Here is a 13,772-nt window from a genome sequence, read left to right as displayed (position 1 = left end):
GCTAAGGAACTGCTTTGGTGTACTTATACCTTAGTCTCTGCATCATTTGATGGCTTTGCCAGTGAAGGAATGTACCACTGAATGTTAATTTCCTTATTTGAAGCATTTGCTGCCCTACTGTCCATCTGACTGTTTACTTCTCGGATGACAGAAACCGGAGAAGCTATTCTCACAGGTGTCATCTTTGATGCAATTCCAGTAATTTCAAGAGACACCTGAAACACAAGAAAATTTTAAATGTTTTTTCTAGTGTAACATGCAAAATCCACTATAATCTAGTGTCTACTAGCATCAGCATGATTTTCACTCCTGCACAAACACATGCTTATTTAGATAAACTGGTAATTTTTAAAGGTGTCCATTTTACCAAGTTAAGGCTTTTCAAAGTTCACATGATGACACGTTTCTAAAGGTAATGCAAAGGACCTCTGGGCTGACTTAGAGACACCTGCAGTAACAGTGATTGTTACCTTTGATTTAACATCCTTATGGTGTTCTGTTTTTTGCTAAAAGATATTATTTGACATGCTGACCATACAAAATTTAGTGCGGAAAAAGTAATTTGTCCGCTATACATATTGATAATTAAAATAGTAATCTGAATGCTAGACTAATGGTTTATTGATGTTTACCTATTTGTTTTCTCCTTAGCTGTGCGACTAACAAAGGGTGATACCTATTGAAAACTCAGTCATTTAATTTGTGAGGATTTGTCATATGTCATGTTTACTAAAATATATATGGAACATTAGCAGGCTATTCATCAAATAGTTACTGTTTGGCCATCATTTACCAGGGAAGCAATGGAGGAGTTCTGTCAACCAGCATTCATTCATGAATAAAAGCCTTTTATAAAATTGTAAAATATTTGATTTAAAGGCTGAACAGCACCATGCCATTTCTACTTTTTGAAGTGTTACGCAGATCTGCAAAGAATAGATGAGGCCAAACAGTGACATTCTGAATGTTCATTGCTGAGAAAAAAAAGGAGAATTTTACCCACTATATTTTCAGAACAGACAGTTCATGACTGGTACGGGGCAGTAAATCTAGGTGAGCAGAAGATGGATTTTTCACGGTGATATAATCTTACTTCATAAAGCCAGTTCCCATCCCGCATCAAAATATCGTAGAAGTTAAGATAAAGATGAAGTCATGCGTGCATGCATGCATGAATTTGAACATACGGATATGCCTTCAGTATAGCATGGGACGATTAACTGGGGAATGATACACTCTAAGCACTGGGGCAGTGACAACAGTGGTCATAACCCATGGTATGCCACAAGGTCTTCATGAATCACCCACCTACTACACGGTTCTTCTACATTCAGGATCTTCAGTTTGGCAAAGAATCACCCACTATCCTGCTAGCATGGAGTGTGAACCAAATTATGAGAAAACACATATAAGGAGGTGGGAAGAACCTAACTTATGCCATGCCCCTGAACTAGAGTTCTTAAAAGTCCATTTTATGATATATATTTCTTTCTAAAATGTGTGGTATGTTTTCTTTTTCACTGAACTGCATCTTTTGTTATTTATATCATATTGAATATTTTTGAGGAAGGATATTCCAACTGCTGTTGTCAAACTGAGGGTTGCTGAATTATATACATAAATATTTATCTATTCAACTTTCTCAAAAGCCTGAAAACAACAAACTCTCTTAGTTAAGCGTTCCCAGTCCTACATATTATCATGAAGTGGAATAAAAAACAAGCATGCAAAATGTAACAGGGCGCACAATTTTAATTATAGCCTTCTTAATGTAATTTGGATTCTTTGTTCAGCAGAGCTGAAAAAAACTTTGAGTCAAAAATAGAATTACGAAGACACATGTAAACTTGTGCATAAAAATCATTCTTTCAAAAATTATATCTATTTGTACTGTTAAAAATCCCAATATCAAATTACAGTAACATTTTTAAAATAACTATACAGCTTTCTGAATAGTTAAAGCTTCTAAAAATGTTGTGATAAAAATCAATGAAGCTTAGAATTAAAAAAAGTAAGAGCTTTATGCTTGTTAGCTGTCTACAACAGTGAAGCTAACACATGATTATGCAGCTTGCACCTGTCACGAACATGACAGTGAGCTCTGAAGCTTATTATTCTAGGACAGTGTAATACTAATTATGTCAAAAGAAGAGCAGACAGAGTAAAATAATTTTTGATATACGATGGCTGTTATAAATGTCACATACCATATATTTACAATTTATTCAGTGGCACAGTCAGCTCTTTGTTGGGAAATGAGTAATGATATGCTGTCCGACACTGCAGAAAGTTCACCAACTCTAGAAGAGCGACTTTCACAAAAGTATTTTAATTCATTTTTATAAGATAACAAGTTCTCACTCCTCAAGGCTCTCTAGCTAATACTGAACATAATAGGTAAAAAATAAACCATAGAGAGTAACCCGTCATTTTAATTTTTTAGTATTAGGATAATTATTAATGTGAGAAGTCAGACGGAGAAACCTTGAAGACAATTATTTTTACATTGAATATTCAAAGACTTACACCATTCAATATTCCATGCCATATGCCATAGTCAGTGTAGACTCCAGAATTCCAATTCAAGATTTCTCTGAGTAGTATAGTCTAAGCTGCCTACCTTTGAAAGCTCAAATAGGCTGTTCACAAGCCAGAGATCTGAAAAGATTGATTTTCTAGCCAGCTGTTAATCAGTGAAAAAAATGGCACAGGACCTCAACAATTTTTTATAAAATATAAAATACATATTTTCTGAAAATCATGTTTTTATTATAGACCAAATTAACAATATAGAGGCTTGTACATACAAATTACAAAGCAAACATCAGGATATATATGGTATGAAACATGGAGATCTACAAGATTAAAAGCCTCAGTCCTACCAAATAACACAGCCAACTTAATTAACTAATAATGAAATCTTCTCAAATATCATTCTGCTTAATCTTTTAGGGTCTAAATACCCTGGGCATGGGATAGAGATAATTTTTGAAGGAATAAATAACACAAGGATATTTGCATTTGTTAACTATGTCTTTCATTATGTGCACAGGATTTTGGTTGTGCACTGATCCTCGGCATAATGAACTTCATTCTTCTATAGTGCTCTCAGAAATGTCACCATTGGAACTAGCAAGAATCTGAGCAAAATACAAGTATAATAGATATTTTTGAAACATCAGTAAGAAAATAAGTACCTTTGAAGAATCAGCTGGCCTACCAAGTTGCAATTCTACATCATGTAGCTCTTCTGGGAAATTCTCAGGACAACACAATGAATATTCAAACAAATGCTTTTTAAGAAACGAATGCATTTCTGCTATGCGTAGAACAATCCCTGTGTCAAAAACAGAACTAAGGTGTCCATCTCTTGCAGGAAATGATCCAGGTCCTGAGTTAGGGGCAGCTTTGAAAAGAGGTTTTTATAACATCATCATTTCCCATTAAAAAGTAAAGTTTCTACAGCTACTAAATTTTGAAAATATAGTAGAATATTGAAAACAATTCAATATCAAATAAATGCCTTTCAAACAATTATACTGATTGTCCTTAAATATTACTAGGTTATGATATTTGTATTGCAGTTTTTTCCCTGGAGATCTGATAATGAAACAAGCTCTGTCTAGACATTATAAAGTAGCACAAAATGGGAGGTGCAATTTTGAGGTTTAGGTACTTAAATTTAGATATGTAAGCATAAGTACATTCAGTACATGTCTAAGCACCCACTAGAATAAACGTGTATTTATTTAATACAGTCAAAAGAAGCGGTAAGAGCTCTTAAGACCTTAATTTAGACAGCTAGTGGCTGATCAGCTAAGTCGCTCCCTAGGCTCCATCATTGGTAACTACAGCTGAGATATACATGCACATTTTGACACCTACTTGTCTTTTGACACCTTACTGTCCTTATAGTTCTGCGGTGAGGTAGAATACCTTCCTTTCATTTGATGCTGCAAGGAAAAAAACCCAACCCTCTCTGAAATTATTATTTTTAGAGTTGCTAAGTTTCACTCTAGGCAGCACCTATATGCACAATCTCGTTCTGTTCTCACTTGTCATGTTGTTACTTGTATATCCAGCAGCTGGCCGTCAGACATGGATGCATAGTATTAGGGCCTTGAAATTAATGGCTCCTTACTCTTTTTGAAAGGTCCTATCTATTACCATCTTTTGTTTACAGTGAAATAAACCAAGTATGTACATAACATCTGGGGTTTTAGTCAAAACACATTCAATAATGCTCAGCATTCCCATTTATACTGCACTCAGTTCTCACAAACAGGCCTCCAAACTGAGTAGATTTATTTCTGATGTGACTTAAGTCTAAGAACTAAAAATAAATATAGATTATGAATTTTTTAAAAACTGCCTCAGGTATACTGATAGCAATTAAGTTTTGAGGGGTGCTTTTCCTGGTGTCATGAAGGCTTATGGATAATTATGAAAAAAGGTAATAATATCTTCACTTACAACTCTTTCAAACTGAGATAAATCTTCACTTCAGTGAAGATTTTTTTCACATATATACAATTTAAAGGAACTCAAAATGAAACTATATCTCAGATGATGGCCTTTGAATCTGACACTGTTGGCTCCCAAGAACAATATCTCACCTATGGCAGTTTTCTAGAAGGAAGAAAAAATTCGTACCAAATAGAAGGTTTGTGTTATAAAGTCTTTTTAAATAACTGTGGTAGCGAATTAAGTGAACCCATGTTATTGTCTCTTTCTTCTGGCTGGCCTTGGTGGCAAGACTTTTTGTTCCTTCACTTTGGCTCTTCTTGTCATGTATGATTTGTTTGTTTTCAGTAGAAGATGCTCTGGGACTTTCAGAGACAACACTGTATCCATCTGCAAATCCAATATAACAGTTTAACAGTACACATTAAGTGAATGGTTGCAATTCAAAAGCTATTTCTGCATTGTGTTGGAATTCACTAATCTGTTAACTGCAAATGTAACTTGTGAACCTGGTTATGTTTTTTGTAAGAGGAAAATTCTTTCTATTCTGCTTTAATATTAGTTGAACTGGTAAAGAAAATATTTCTCAGATCATGGCCAGGAATCTGACTGGTCCTTGCAAGAAGCTAAAAGGGGTAGAGAGCAAGGTGCTTTCTCTCTCTGTCTGAATTTAAATATGAAGCCATTATTTCTATACATTGTTCAACAGCAGATATTTACTGAATGGAAACAATACTAGGAGTCATCAGTCATAACTACAGCAATTGAACTTCCCAGTTATATTGACCTGAACTCAGAACAGTTATGTACTCCGAAATGTTTATTGTTAACTCCGATCCAGTCCCTTACAGATATTAAGCAAATTATCAACTAAATCTGTTCTTGACTAGGGACTAAAAAAAATCTCTTTTTTTTTTTTTGTGCTGCATAAAAGTTGTACTTATGCAAAAAGAGAAAAAAAATCAGTACAGTTATTGCTATATCACTGCTTATATTAATTTTTTTTCACTGTATTAGTACATCACTCTCTTTAAAAGCCTACACAATTCTGCTGTGTTCCTCATTCCAAATTGAACAAACATTATGTTGCATTAATTCCTAATAGTAAACTTCCAGAAAGTAATTACGTGTGCTTCTACAAAATCTGAATGTCTCCATTATTCCTGATACTTCACTGTCAATTGTAAAAACAGAATTTAGTTAAAATGGCCACATTGTTTATAGATGAAACTTAAACAATGTGTTTCACTAATGGTTTTACAGAAAATATTTAGCATGCTGTGCTGATCATTTCCATTCCAATTTACCTTTATACATTTTGGCCTACTATAGCTTTTCTACATTTTCTATTCTTTGTGTTGCTGAACAGAACTATCAGGAGAAACACCTGCTGCATTTGCTAAAAGAAAAAATGATCTGTAATTATAAGCAATGGAGCTAGTACAAAACAATCAGATTGATGGAGAGTCTTAGCATACAACACTTGTTTTCATAAACCAATCAAAACACATATGTTTAAACACTGTACAGTAAGCAGACATTGCTCAGCTTTGCCAGCAACTATCAGGCAGAAAAATTCAATCTTTGTCAGTCACTTGGGATGGCTGAAATTAAGCCACTGAACCAAAATTTTAGCACAAAAGTAATGGTTCACAGTTTAAAAATAAATACAGAAAATTTGCCTTAGTGTCTACATAACATCTGGCAACCATTATCCCAGAATTCCTAGTTTCGCTCATTTTTTTTACATCAAAACTTTCCATTTCATCAACTCCATTAGCTGTAAAATAAATGCAGAAGTTGGAAATAAACCAGGCAAAGGCAAAGTTCTACCAAGCTAATGGAAGCATCTCTAAATTATAGTCCATTGGACTGGGAAGACAGTGATTTATTTTTTTTTATTTTACTAACTTTGACTTTTAGAATACAGTACCCAGGCAGATAAATTTGCAAGAGTTTGGGTTTTTTGGTTTTGGTGTTTGGGTTTTGGTTTTGATTTGGGTTTTTTTTTGGGGGGGTGGGGTGGTGGTGGTGCAGGGAGATACTAGCTATTCAACACCAACATGCCTTTGCAAAATGAAATGAAAAACTGAAACTCTCCAAGGAAAAGCTAATATATATAAGGAAAAAATCTGTTCTAAATCAGTGTTTGAAAAAAAAACATTGATGACTGATAGGGGGGCCAAGACATACTCTAGAAGTCTGGGGAAGGCCTGTGACAAAGGTCCATCTGTTTTTCTAAAAAAAAGTATGGCAGTATGTGCACTCTGTCTTTCTGAGCCACAGTATGCAAGCAATGCAATTTTTCTTAACTTACTGAATGCATGCACAGGCTGATATTTAAAGACCCATTAGACCTACTCAATATTTTGCACTGCTATGCAGATTGAGAATTTTGCTTTTACTTTCCAAATTTCACTTATAATTACTCATAAATGAAAAGTATATATTAAATGTATTACTAGATTATACAAGGCACATAAAGTTTATTAGTTATTTAATATTCTAATATTACTAAGTATAAAGGAATACCAGATAAGAAATCTCTGTAAGAAGCAAGAAGATCCATGGAAACAAATTCTGGGATTTTCTGTTGCACTGCATCCTCCATTCTGTGTTCTTTAACACTCTTCATTCCAATTAATAGCTGAGAAGCAAGCACAGCTTCACTGACCTAAAAATAATACTTATTTTATTCAGAAGCAGTTCACTACAATATTTATATGGATTTTAAAATCTGAGAGTAGCAAGATGATGACAAAAAATTAATTACTCAACATACTATATTTTTAAAAGTCAGGAAAATATTCTATTTCTCTCTGACATACGGTACATACTATACTTAAATAAATCATTTCTACTGACAGCTTAATTACTACTTAAGTGATTTCAAATCAGATATCCTCACCTGGATGCCACTGATGTCTACTCACATGTCAAATACATGTGCACACATATCAGGCAGTGTGCTCTTTTATTTGCACTGAATCAAAAGTGAGGTAAACAGAGTCAGTTCTGTCCAAGAGAGATTAAATGCACTACTCAGACAGTGTCCATTTTAATTTCCTCAAATAAGACCCATGCCAGAAATTTCAGGAAACCTTAATTCTTTTCTTGTTTGCCTTGTCTTGTTTGCTTGTGTAAGTAGTGTAAGATGAAATTAAAAAAAAAAAAAAAAAAACAACAAAAATTACCTCTTCAGAACATTGCACGAACCTGTGTAGCTGCTCTTACTGCAATCCAGGCTTGTACTTTGTAGCTTTCTGATTTCAGAGCCTCCTCAGGAGAAGAAAGCTCTCCAGAAGAGGTCTAAAATTATACACCAGTTCACAATTAGGATTCTAAATGTATTATGGTAAAATATATTTTAAATATAGAAGAAAGGCCTCCTACTTACAGAATTATTGTTTTATTTGCAAGTTGTAAAAATCAGCATTGATTATAAATCTATAGATTAATTGCTAAAATTGAATAAAATTATCCAGAGCATACTAATTGGCTGCTCCTGTAAAAATTTTCTCGGAGCATCTCATGCCACAGTAACTACTGTATACAGTTTTGCTATAATTTTCTGGAATCTTAATTACCTCTTTTCTCTTATGTTACGCATAACGCTTTGAATCATCTATGGCGTGTAGCCACGTTAACGTAGTTAAAGCCTTTTATATTTCTCATGTTGTTACTCACATTTGTACTGAAAAATTAAAATCTGGTAAACTATAAATATTACCACCAGGTTTGAATGTTATGTTTCATTTGCAAGGTACAAATTAATTAGTACATATACGGAAATGAAAACACTGTTGGTTCTGTTTCTTCCTATTTTATACAGAAAAATATTTTATATGTTATCATTTAATGCAACAAACATGAGAAACAACATCAAACAAGACAAAATTCTACTGCTGTACTACGTGATTTCTTTACATGATTTTTCTAGTAGGAATTTCAGTATCTGTATGATTTATAAGTCACCGTAAGTAAGAGTCTGGCAATGCAATGTGCACAATGTTTTAACAGAAATACATTTCCTGCTTTGAAGAGGCCACCACCCAAAACACAGAAAACATACGTTTGCTTTGGAAGGCACCATCTTATCTGTCTGTGACACATCCTCATTATTTGTGGCAAAATGCAAATACAATAGTGCTATTTCAAGGTATGATCTTCTTATTAACCTGTAAGAAACAACACACAGATCAATCAATGTTACTATCAAAGTAAGCATTACAATGATACAATCTGATGCCTGCATAAGACTAGTCGGACAGCCTCACCAAATCAATCATTCATCCAGCCCTCATCATCTACTCAAAGTGTACCTTCTTTCAGAAAGCTGTGTGATCCTATTTTAAAGTCTTAGTGAATCTAAGACATCCCTATGTTATGCTTAACAAATAACCCATTGATTTAAGAGTATGTCAAATATAATTTGCATTATGTGCAACAAATATTCCATAAATAAAGTGCAAATGTTGAGTAAAAACACTGTAATTCTGCAAAGGAAATTCTTTCTGTACACAGTCTGTATGGGTTCCTCTTTCTTCCTCAAGTTAAAGCATATATCCATTGCCCTGGTTTCCCTGAAACATGGGTGGCTGAATTTGGGTATGGGTCTTCAAACTCCTCCAAGAATCAACAAAATACCCATAGTCTTTCATTTCTTCATTGGCCTCAGCTGAGGAACCTTCTCAGTTCTGAATTCTGCACCAGAATACTCTACATTTTCAGGCAGACTGAGCTCATCAGTTCCTGTTCCCCTCCTGTACTTCCTTCTCCTTTTAGTTATTTTTACATAGTAGTAATATAAAACAGGCAAAGATCATAGAATCATAGAATGGTTTGGGTTGGAAGGGACCTTTAAAGGTCACCTAGTCCAATCACCCTGCAATGAGCAGGGACATCTACAACTAGATCAGCTTGCTCAGAGCCCCGTCCAACCTGACCTTGAATGTTTCCAGGGATGGGGCATCTACCACCTCACTGGGAAACCTATTCCAGCGTTTCACCACCCTCATGGTAAAAAGTTTCTCCCTCATACCTAGTCTCAATCGACCCTCTCTTGGTTTAAAATTATTACCCCTTGTCCTACCGCTACAGGTCCTGCTAAAAAGTCTGGCCCATCTTTATTGTAAGCCCCGTTTAATTACTGAAAGACTGCAATAGGGTCTCCCCGGAGCCTTCTCTTATCCACATTGAACAACCCCAGCTCTCAGCCTCTCCTGATGGGAGAGGTGTTCCATCCCTCTGATCATTTTTGTGGCCCTCCTCTGGACCTGCTCCAACAGGTCCATGTCTTGCCTGTGCTGAGGACTCCAGAGCTGAATGAAGTACTCCAGGTGGGGTCTCACCAAAGTGGAGTAGAGGGGCAGAATGACTTCCCTCGACCTGCTGAAAATCACTGTATCTGCAGAACTTCTCCAACGTTTCTATTCCCTATAGGTTTATAACAGGTTTATAGGCAGACGACTCCTGGCTCTGTAGCTCTCTCCAGATCTCCCTTATGAATTAGTTTCCCTAAGCATAGCAACAAACACATGCTCACGTGGTTACTATTCTGGACAGAGTCATATTGAACAGAGTTGGCTGTTTATGTAGTACAATAAATTCCAGCTTTGGTATGATTTATGTAAAGCAAAATACAAAAGTCAGAGTGCTGTACAGTTCAAGATAGGGCAAACTAAGTGGGAAGATGGCAAGTTCTAGGCTTCGTTTGTGACAATTTAGTTAACATTTCTAGTCTTGCTAACAAAAAGGGATTTGAGACATCAAGAAGGAACTTTAATTAAACAATCCTGTAGATATCAGAGGGCTTGTATAACAGTGATTAGGATGTTTAGTTCTCTAAAATAAGAAAGCCAAGTTCCATCGATGTTGCTGTATATTCTTTTAGAAAGATGGTAGCAAATTAAATAAGTGTAGCAAATTAAACTTGCAAAACATCTCAGTCCATTTCTGCACTATCTTCCATCATGCTGACTGCTTGTAGAGGTTTATTACTATGCTACTGCTTCTGTGTTCGGAGTTCTGGTTCATTAACTTAAGTAACAGAATACCCAAACAAGCAAGGTAAATTGCTGCCTTTACACTGTCTGTAACCAGACATGGCACATTATTCATTAAGACTGGTCAAGAAACTAAAAAAAGCTGAAGTCCAACGTATCAGAGCTGCTTGACAGAATTTATTGGCTGGTTTGGCTCAGCTCTTCAGGCATCTTCTATGCTGATAACTAATGCCAAAGTCACTGTCCTGATATCTGTTACAAACACATTTCCTATGCTCCTTCTGCCTCTGTTCTTCTGACTGTTTCTGGCTGCTAACCTTTTCAAGCTGGATTTCTATTATCTGGAAGGGGACAGACCACAGCTCGTCTTCTGAAATATGAATAAACCCCCTGTTTAATTGATAACTCTGTTCCTGGTGTTGACAGAGGGTACAAATTTGGAAAAAGAACAGAAAGCTATAACTTTGTACACTCTAAAATATGCCTTTAAATGTGCTCAGCATTTGTTTTAAATAAGACAATAAACATACAGTAGCTCTTCTATACTGCAAGAGAAGATAATTCTCCAAAACATAAAAGATGCTTCATAATAGAAGTCCCATACCAAATCACAGAAAACTATAAAAAAATTATACTCATGTGTGATTACAATTGTTTTGGAAGTTATATAGCTAGTTTCTTACTCAAATTTTTGGTCATGTTGCTGGCTGAGTTTTATAGCTTCCAACAGGGTTTCAGCAGCTCGAGATGACTTGTTATTGCCTGCTTCGGTTATTTGGCGTTCTACCTTACCTAAGAAAGAAATATAGAAAGAAAATTTGCAAGATTTAAAATATTTTTTTCTGTAAGACCCCATCTGTTTACCTCCAGGAAAGTTAAACAACACAGTGCATTGTCTGTTTTCTTCCGGGTAAGTAAATCTTCTGCTGTTTGTTTAAAATGTAATGTACAATGCTTGCATAGCAAATTACTTCAGAGAGTAGCTAAAATAATCAAACTTGGGAATCATAATGATTCCTAATGTGTAGCGATCCTAACTAGAAGACCACTGTACATGGAGGAGTTAATGCACAGGCACAGGCCTGTTCTGTGCTGTGCTATGCTGCAGGTAAGCGTGGCCTTCAGGCCTGTGTTGCGCTGTGCCACAGGATAAATACAGCCAGCTAGCTGTAACAGAAGAGTATGTTGGCAGCATCTTCTCAGTACCAGTGATGATACCACCTGCCCTTTCTGTAAAAGTGCAGCAAGAAGTTCTTATGTGAATATGCTTTTTGTTTGGCAGTAGAAATGATGAATAGATTTGTTTTCTTTTAAGAAAATCATGTAACAGCTCAAAAGACCAAAATGAGGCAACCTTTCCACAGACAGGATCTGCGTGTCGTGCTACACCTAGACTGGAAGCCCATTCAATACTGCACAACTTGGGTTTTTCGGCATCTGAAGGGACATAAGATTATTTACTAACTATCCTCTTTTTCTTTATAACATTAACTCAAATAAATTACGTTTTAAGAGATACTTTACAGAGCCTGAGTGCCTTTCTGGCTTGGATCCTAACAAACCAACACCTCCTGGTGCAAAACATGACACTAAAATCCAAATGCAGGCAAACACTGTGTAACTCATTAGGTTTGTTAAATCATTTAGAAATACTTTACAAGCCTCTCATTTTCTTTAGTTCAGACTGATGCAAAGAAGCTAGTTAGCTTTCTACAGAGTCCTTTATCTTGTTGGCTATACCCTTTGTTCCCTGATAACACAGAGGTGGGAGAAGTTCTGCTGCAGTTTTGAAATTATTCGTTGTGTAATGCAGGAGAGCAATCTGCAGCTAGACAGGGTGAGAAATACCCAAATCTGTTCTATTTTTACAGTAAAATGTCTCAATTTTAAGAGAGACCACATGCACAACATTGCCTAGGAAGGCAATCATGATGTACAAACAGGGTTTTATTTACCTATCTGAAAGAGAAGTTCAGCTTCCATATCTAATTTTTTTGTTGCAGATGCTCTACAAAGCTTCAATGCTGATTCTAAATGTTTGAGAGCAGAAAGCCATTGCAGTGGATCTCCTCTTTCAGGTGTACAAGCTACTTTTTCAGCTAATGTGCGTCCTAAGGAAAAGAAAAAAAAAAAAGACAGTTCTTACTAAATTATTTAATAGAAAACCAATTTGTGCAAAAAGAAGCAATTTCTGTAGAACAACTGCTGTTACTTATTCAACGTTACAATCCAATTCTCAAAAATCTGAGTGATCAATGGATATAAATACAGAACTATAATGTTGTTTCACTACTCTATGATGCCACTAAGGTTTACCTAGGGCATCCAAAAGAAGCCCAGGCTACACAAATCAACCCTTTCGCAAACTATCTGAAAAGATTAGGAGTAAGCCACTTCATAATTTTATTTCACCTGGCAGTTTTAGGCAAAACCTAAACCTCCCTGAGCACTTCCAAATTCCCAAATTCCTTTTGTGCTAAACAGTTTCAACGTCTTCTTTGATGTATTGTATACCTCTTATATTGTATTCCCCAATATTCATCTGTATACATAGGCTTTTCCTAAAAAAATGGATTCAGAAACAGGAACTGGTCAAACATGAGTGAGTTTGGCCATGCCTGCACTGACAAGCAGTAAAGCACAGTAAGAGTGGATGCCTAGAGCAAACCAGCTGGTGTTTAACACCTGACAGCCACAGCAGATGCATTTCAGAGTGTTTACTTTGGACTACCTCTATTCTAGTCCTAACGGCTGAATGCAAAGTAGTGGTTGGGGTGCACTAACATGCTCATGGAGAGTATCTTCCTGAAAAAAAATCCATAACACTCTGAGGCTGCTCCACAATGTGAACCAAAGTGCAGTAAGTGATTTCTGGATTTTCTAGTCCCTTATAAGCCAGATATACAACAAATTAAGTTTAACAGAAGGAACACGGAGACAATATCCCTTTCCCTATATTTGCTATACAGCAGCAAATCTCAGACAGATCTTAAAGGTCATCTTCTCTTACTATTCAGCATATTTCCAAGTTTCTATATAAAGAAAAGTTATCAAGAAAAGTCATTAAATTAAAGGCTGACAACAATAACAGATACTATTTATTGTATTGGGACAGAGAATTATCATTATTATCCCGTATGATGTGGTATCATTAGTTAGTTCCCATATAACTGCTTCCGGAGAGATGGAAAATATACAGGAAGTTTTCACAGAACAAATGCTGGAAAAGTATTGTTAACTTCCACTTAAAAAAATTGAAGTTCTCATTAGTTTCCACAAGTTATAACATTAATATTGAAGCCT

At 35.6% G+C, this 13,772-nt stretch overlaps 1 protein-coding gene across 1 annotated transcript in view; it reads right to left on the bottom strand.

Moving 5' to 3' along the window:
* CFAP54 (cilia and flagella associated protein 54) overlaps positions 1 to 13,772 on the bottom strand; it is a gene marked incomplete at both ends in the record, with an annotated part of 116,113 nt that overhangs the window by 7,239 nt on the left and 95,102 nt on the right. The window contains 7 exon segments of the mRNA XM_082498212.1: positions 30 to 215; positions 3,198 to 3,406; positions 6,997 to 7,138; positions 7,681 to 7,773; positions 8,537 to 8,642; positions 11,153 to 11,261; positions 12,425 to 12,580. Of these exon segments, the coding sequence (XP_082354338.1) occupies positions 30 to 215; positions 3,198 to 3,406; positions 6,997 to 7,138; positions 7,681 to 7,773; positions 8,537 to 8,642; positions 11,153 to 11,261; positions 12,425 to 12,580 (1,001 nt within the window).

Source organism: Vanellus vanellus (assembly GCF_965231255.1).
Source record: "Vanellus vanellus genome assembly, chromosome: 1".
Taxonomy (NCBI): Eukaryota; Metazoa; Chordata; class Aves; order Charadriiformes; family Charadriidae; genus Vanellus; species Vanellus vanellus.
This window is presented reverse-complemented; position numbering and strand designations above follow the sequence as displayed.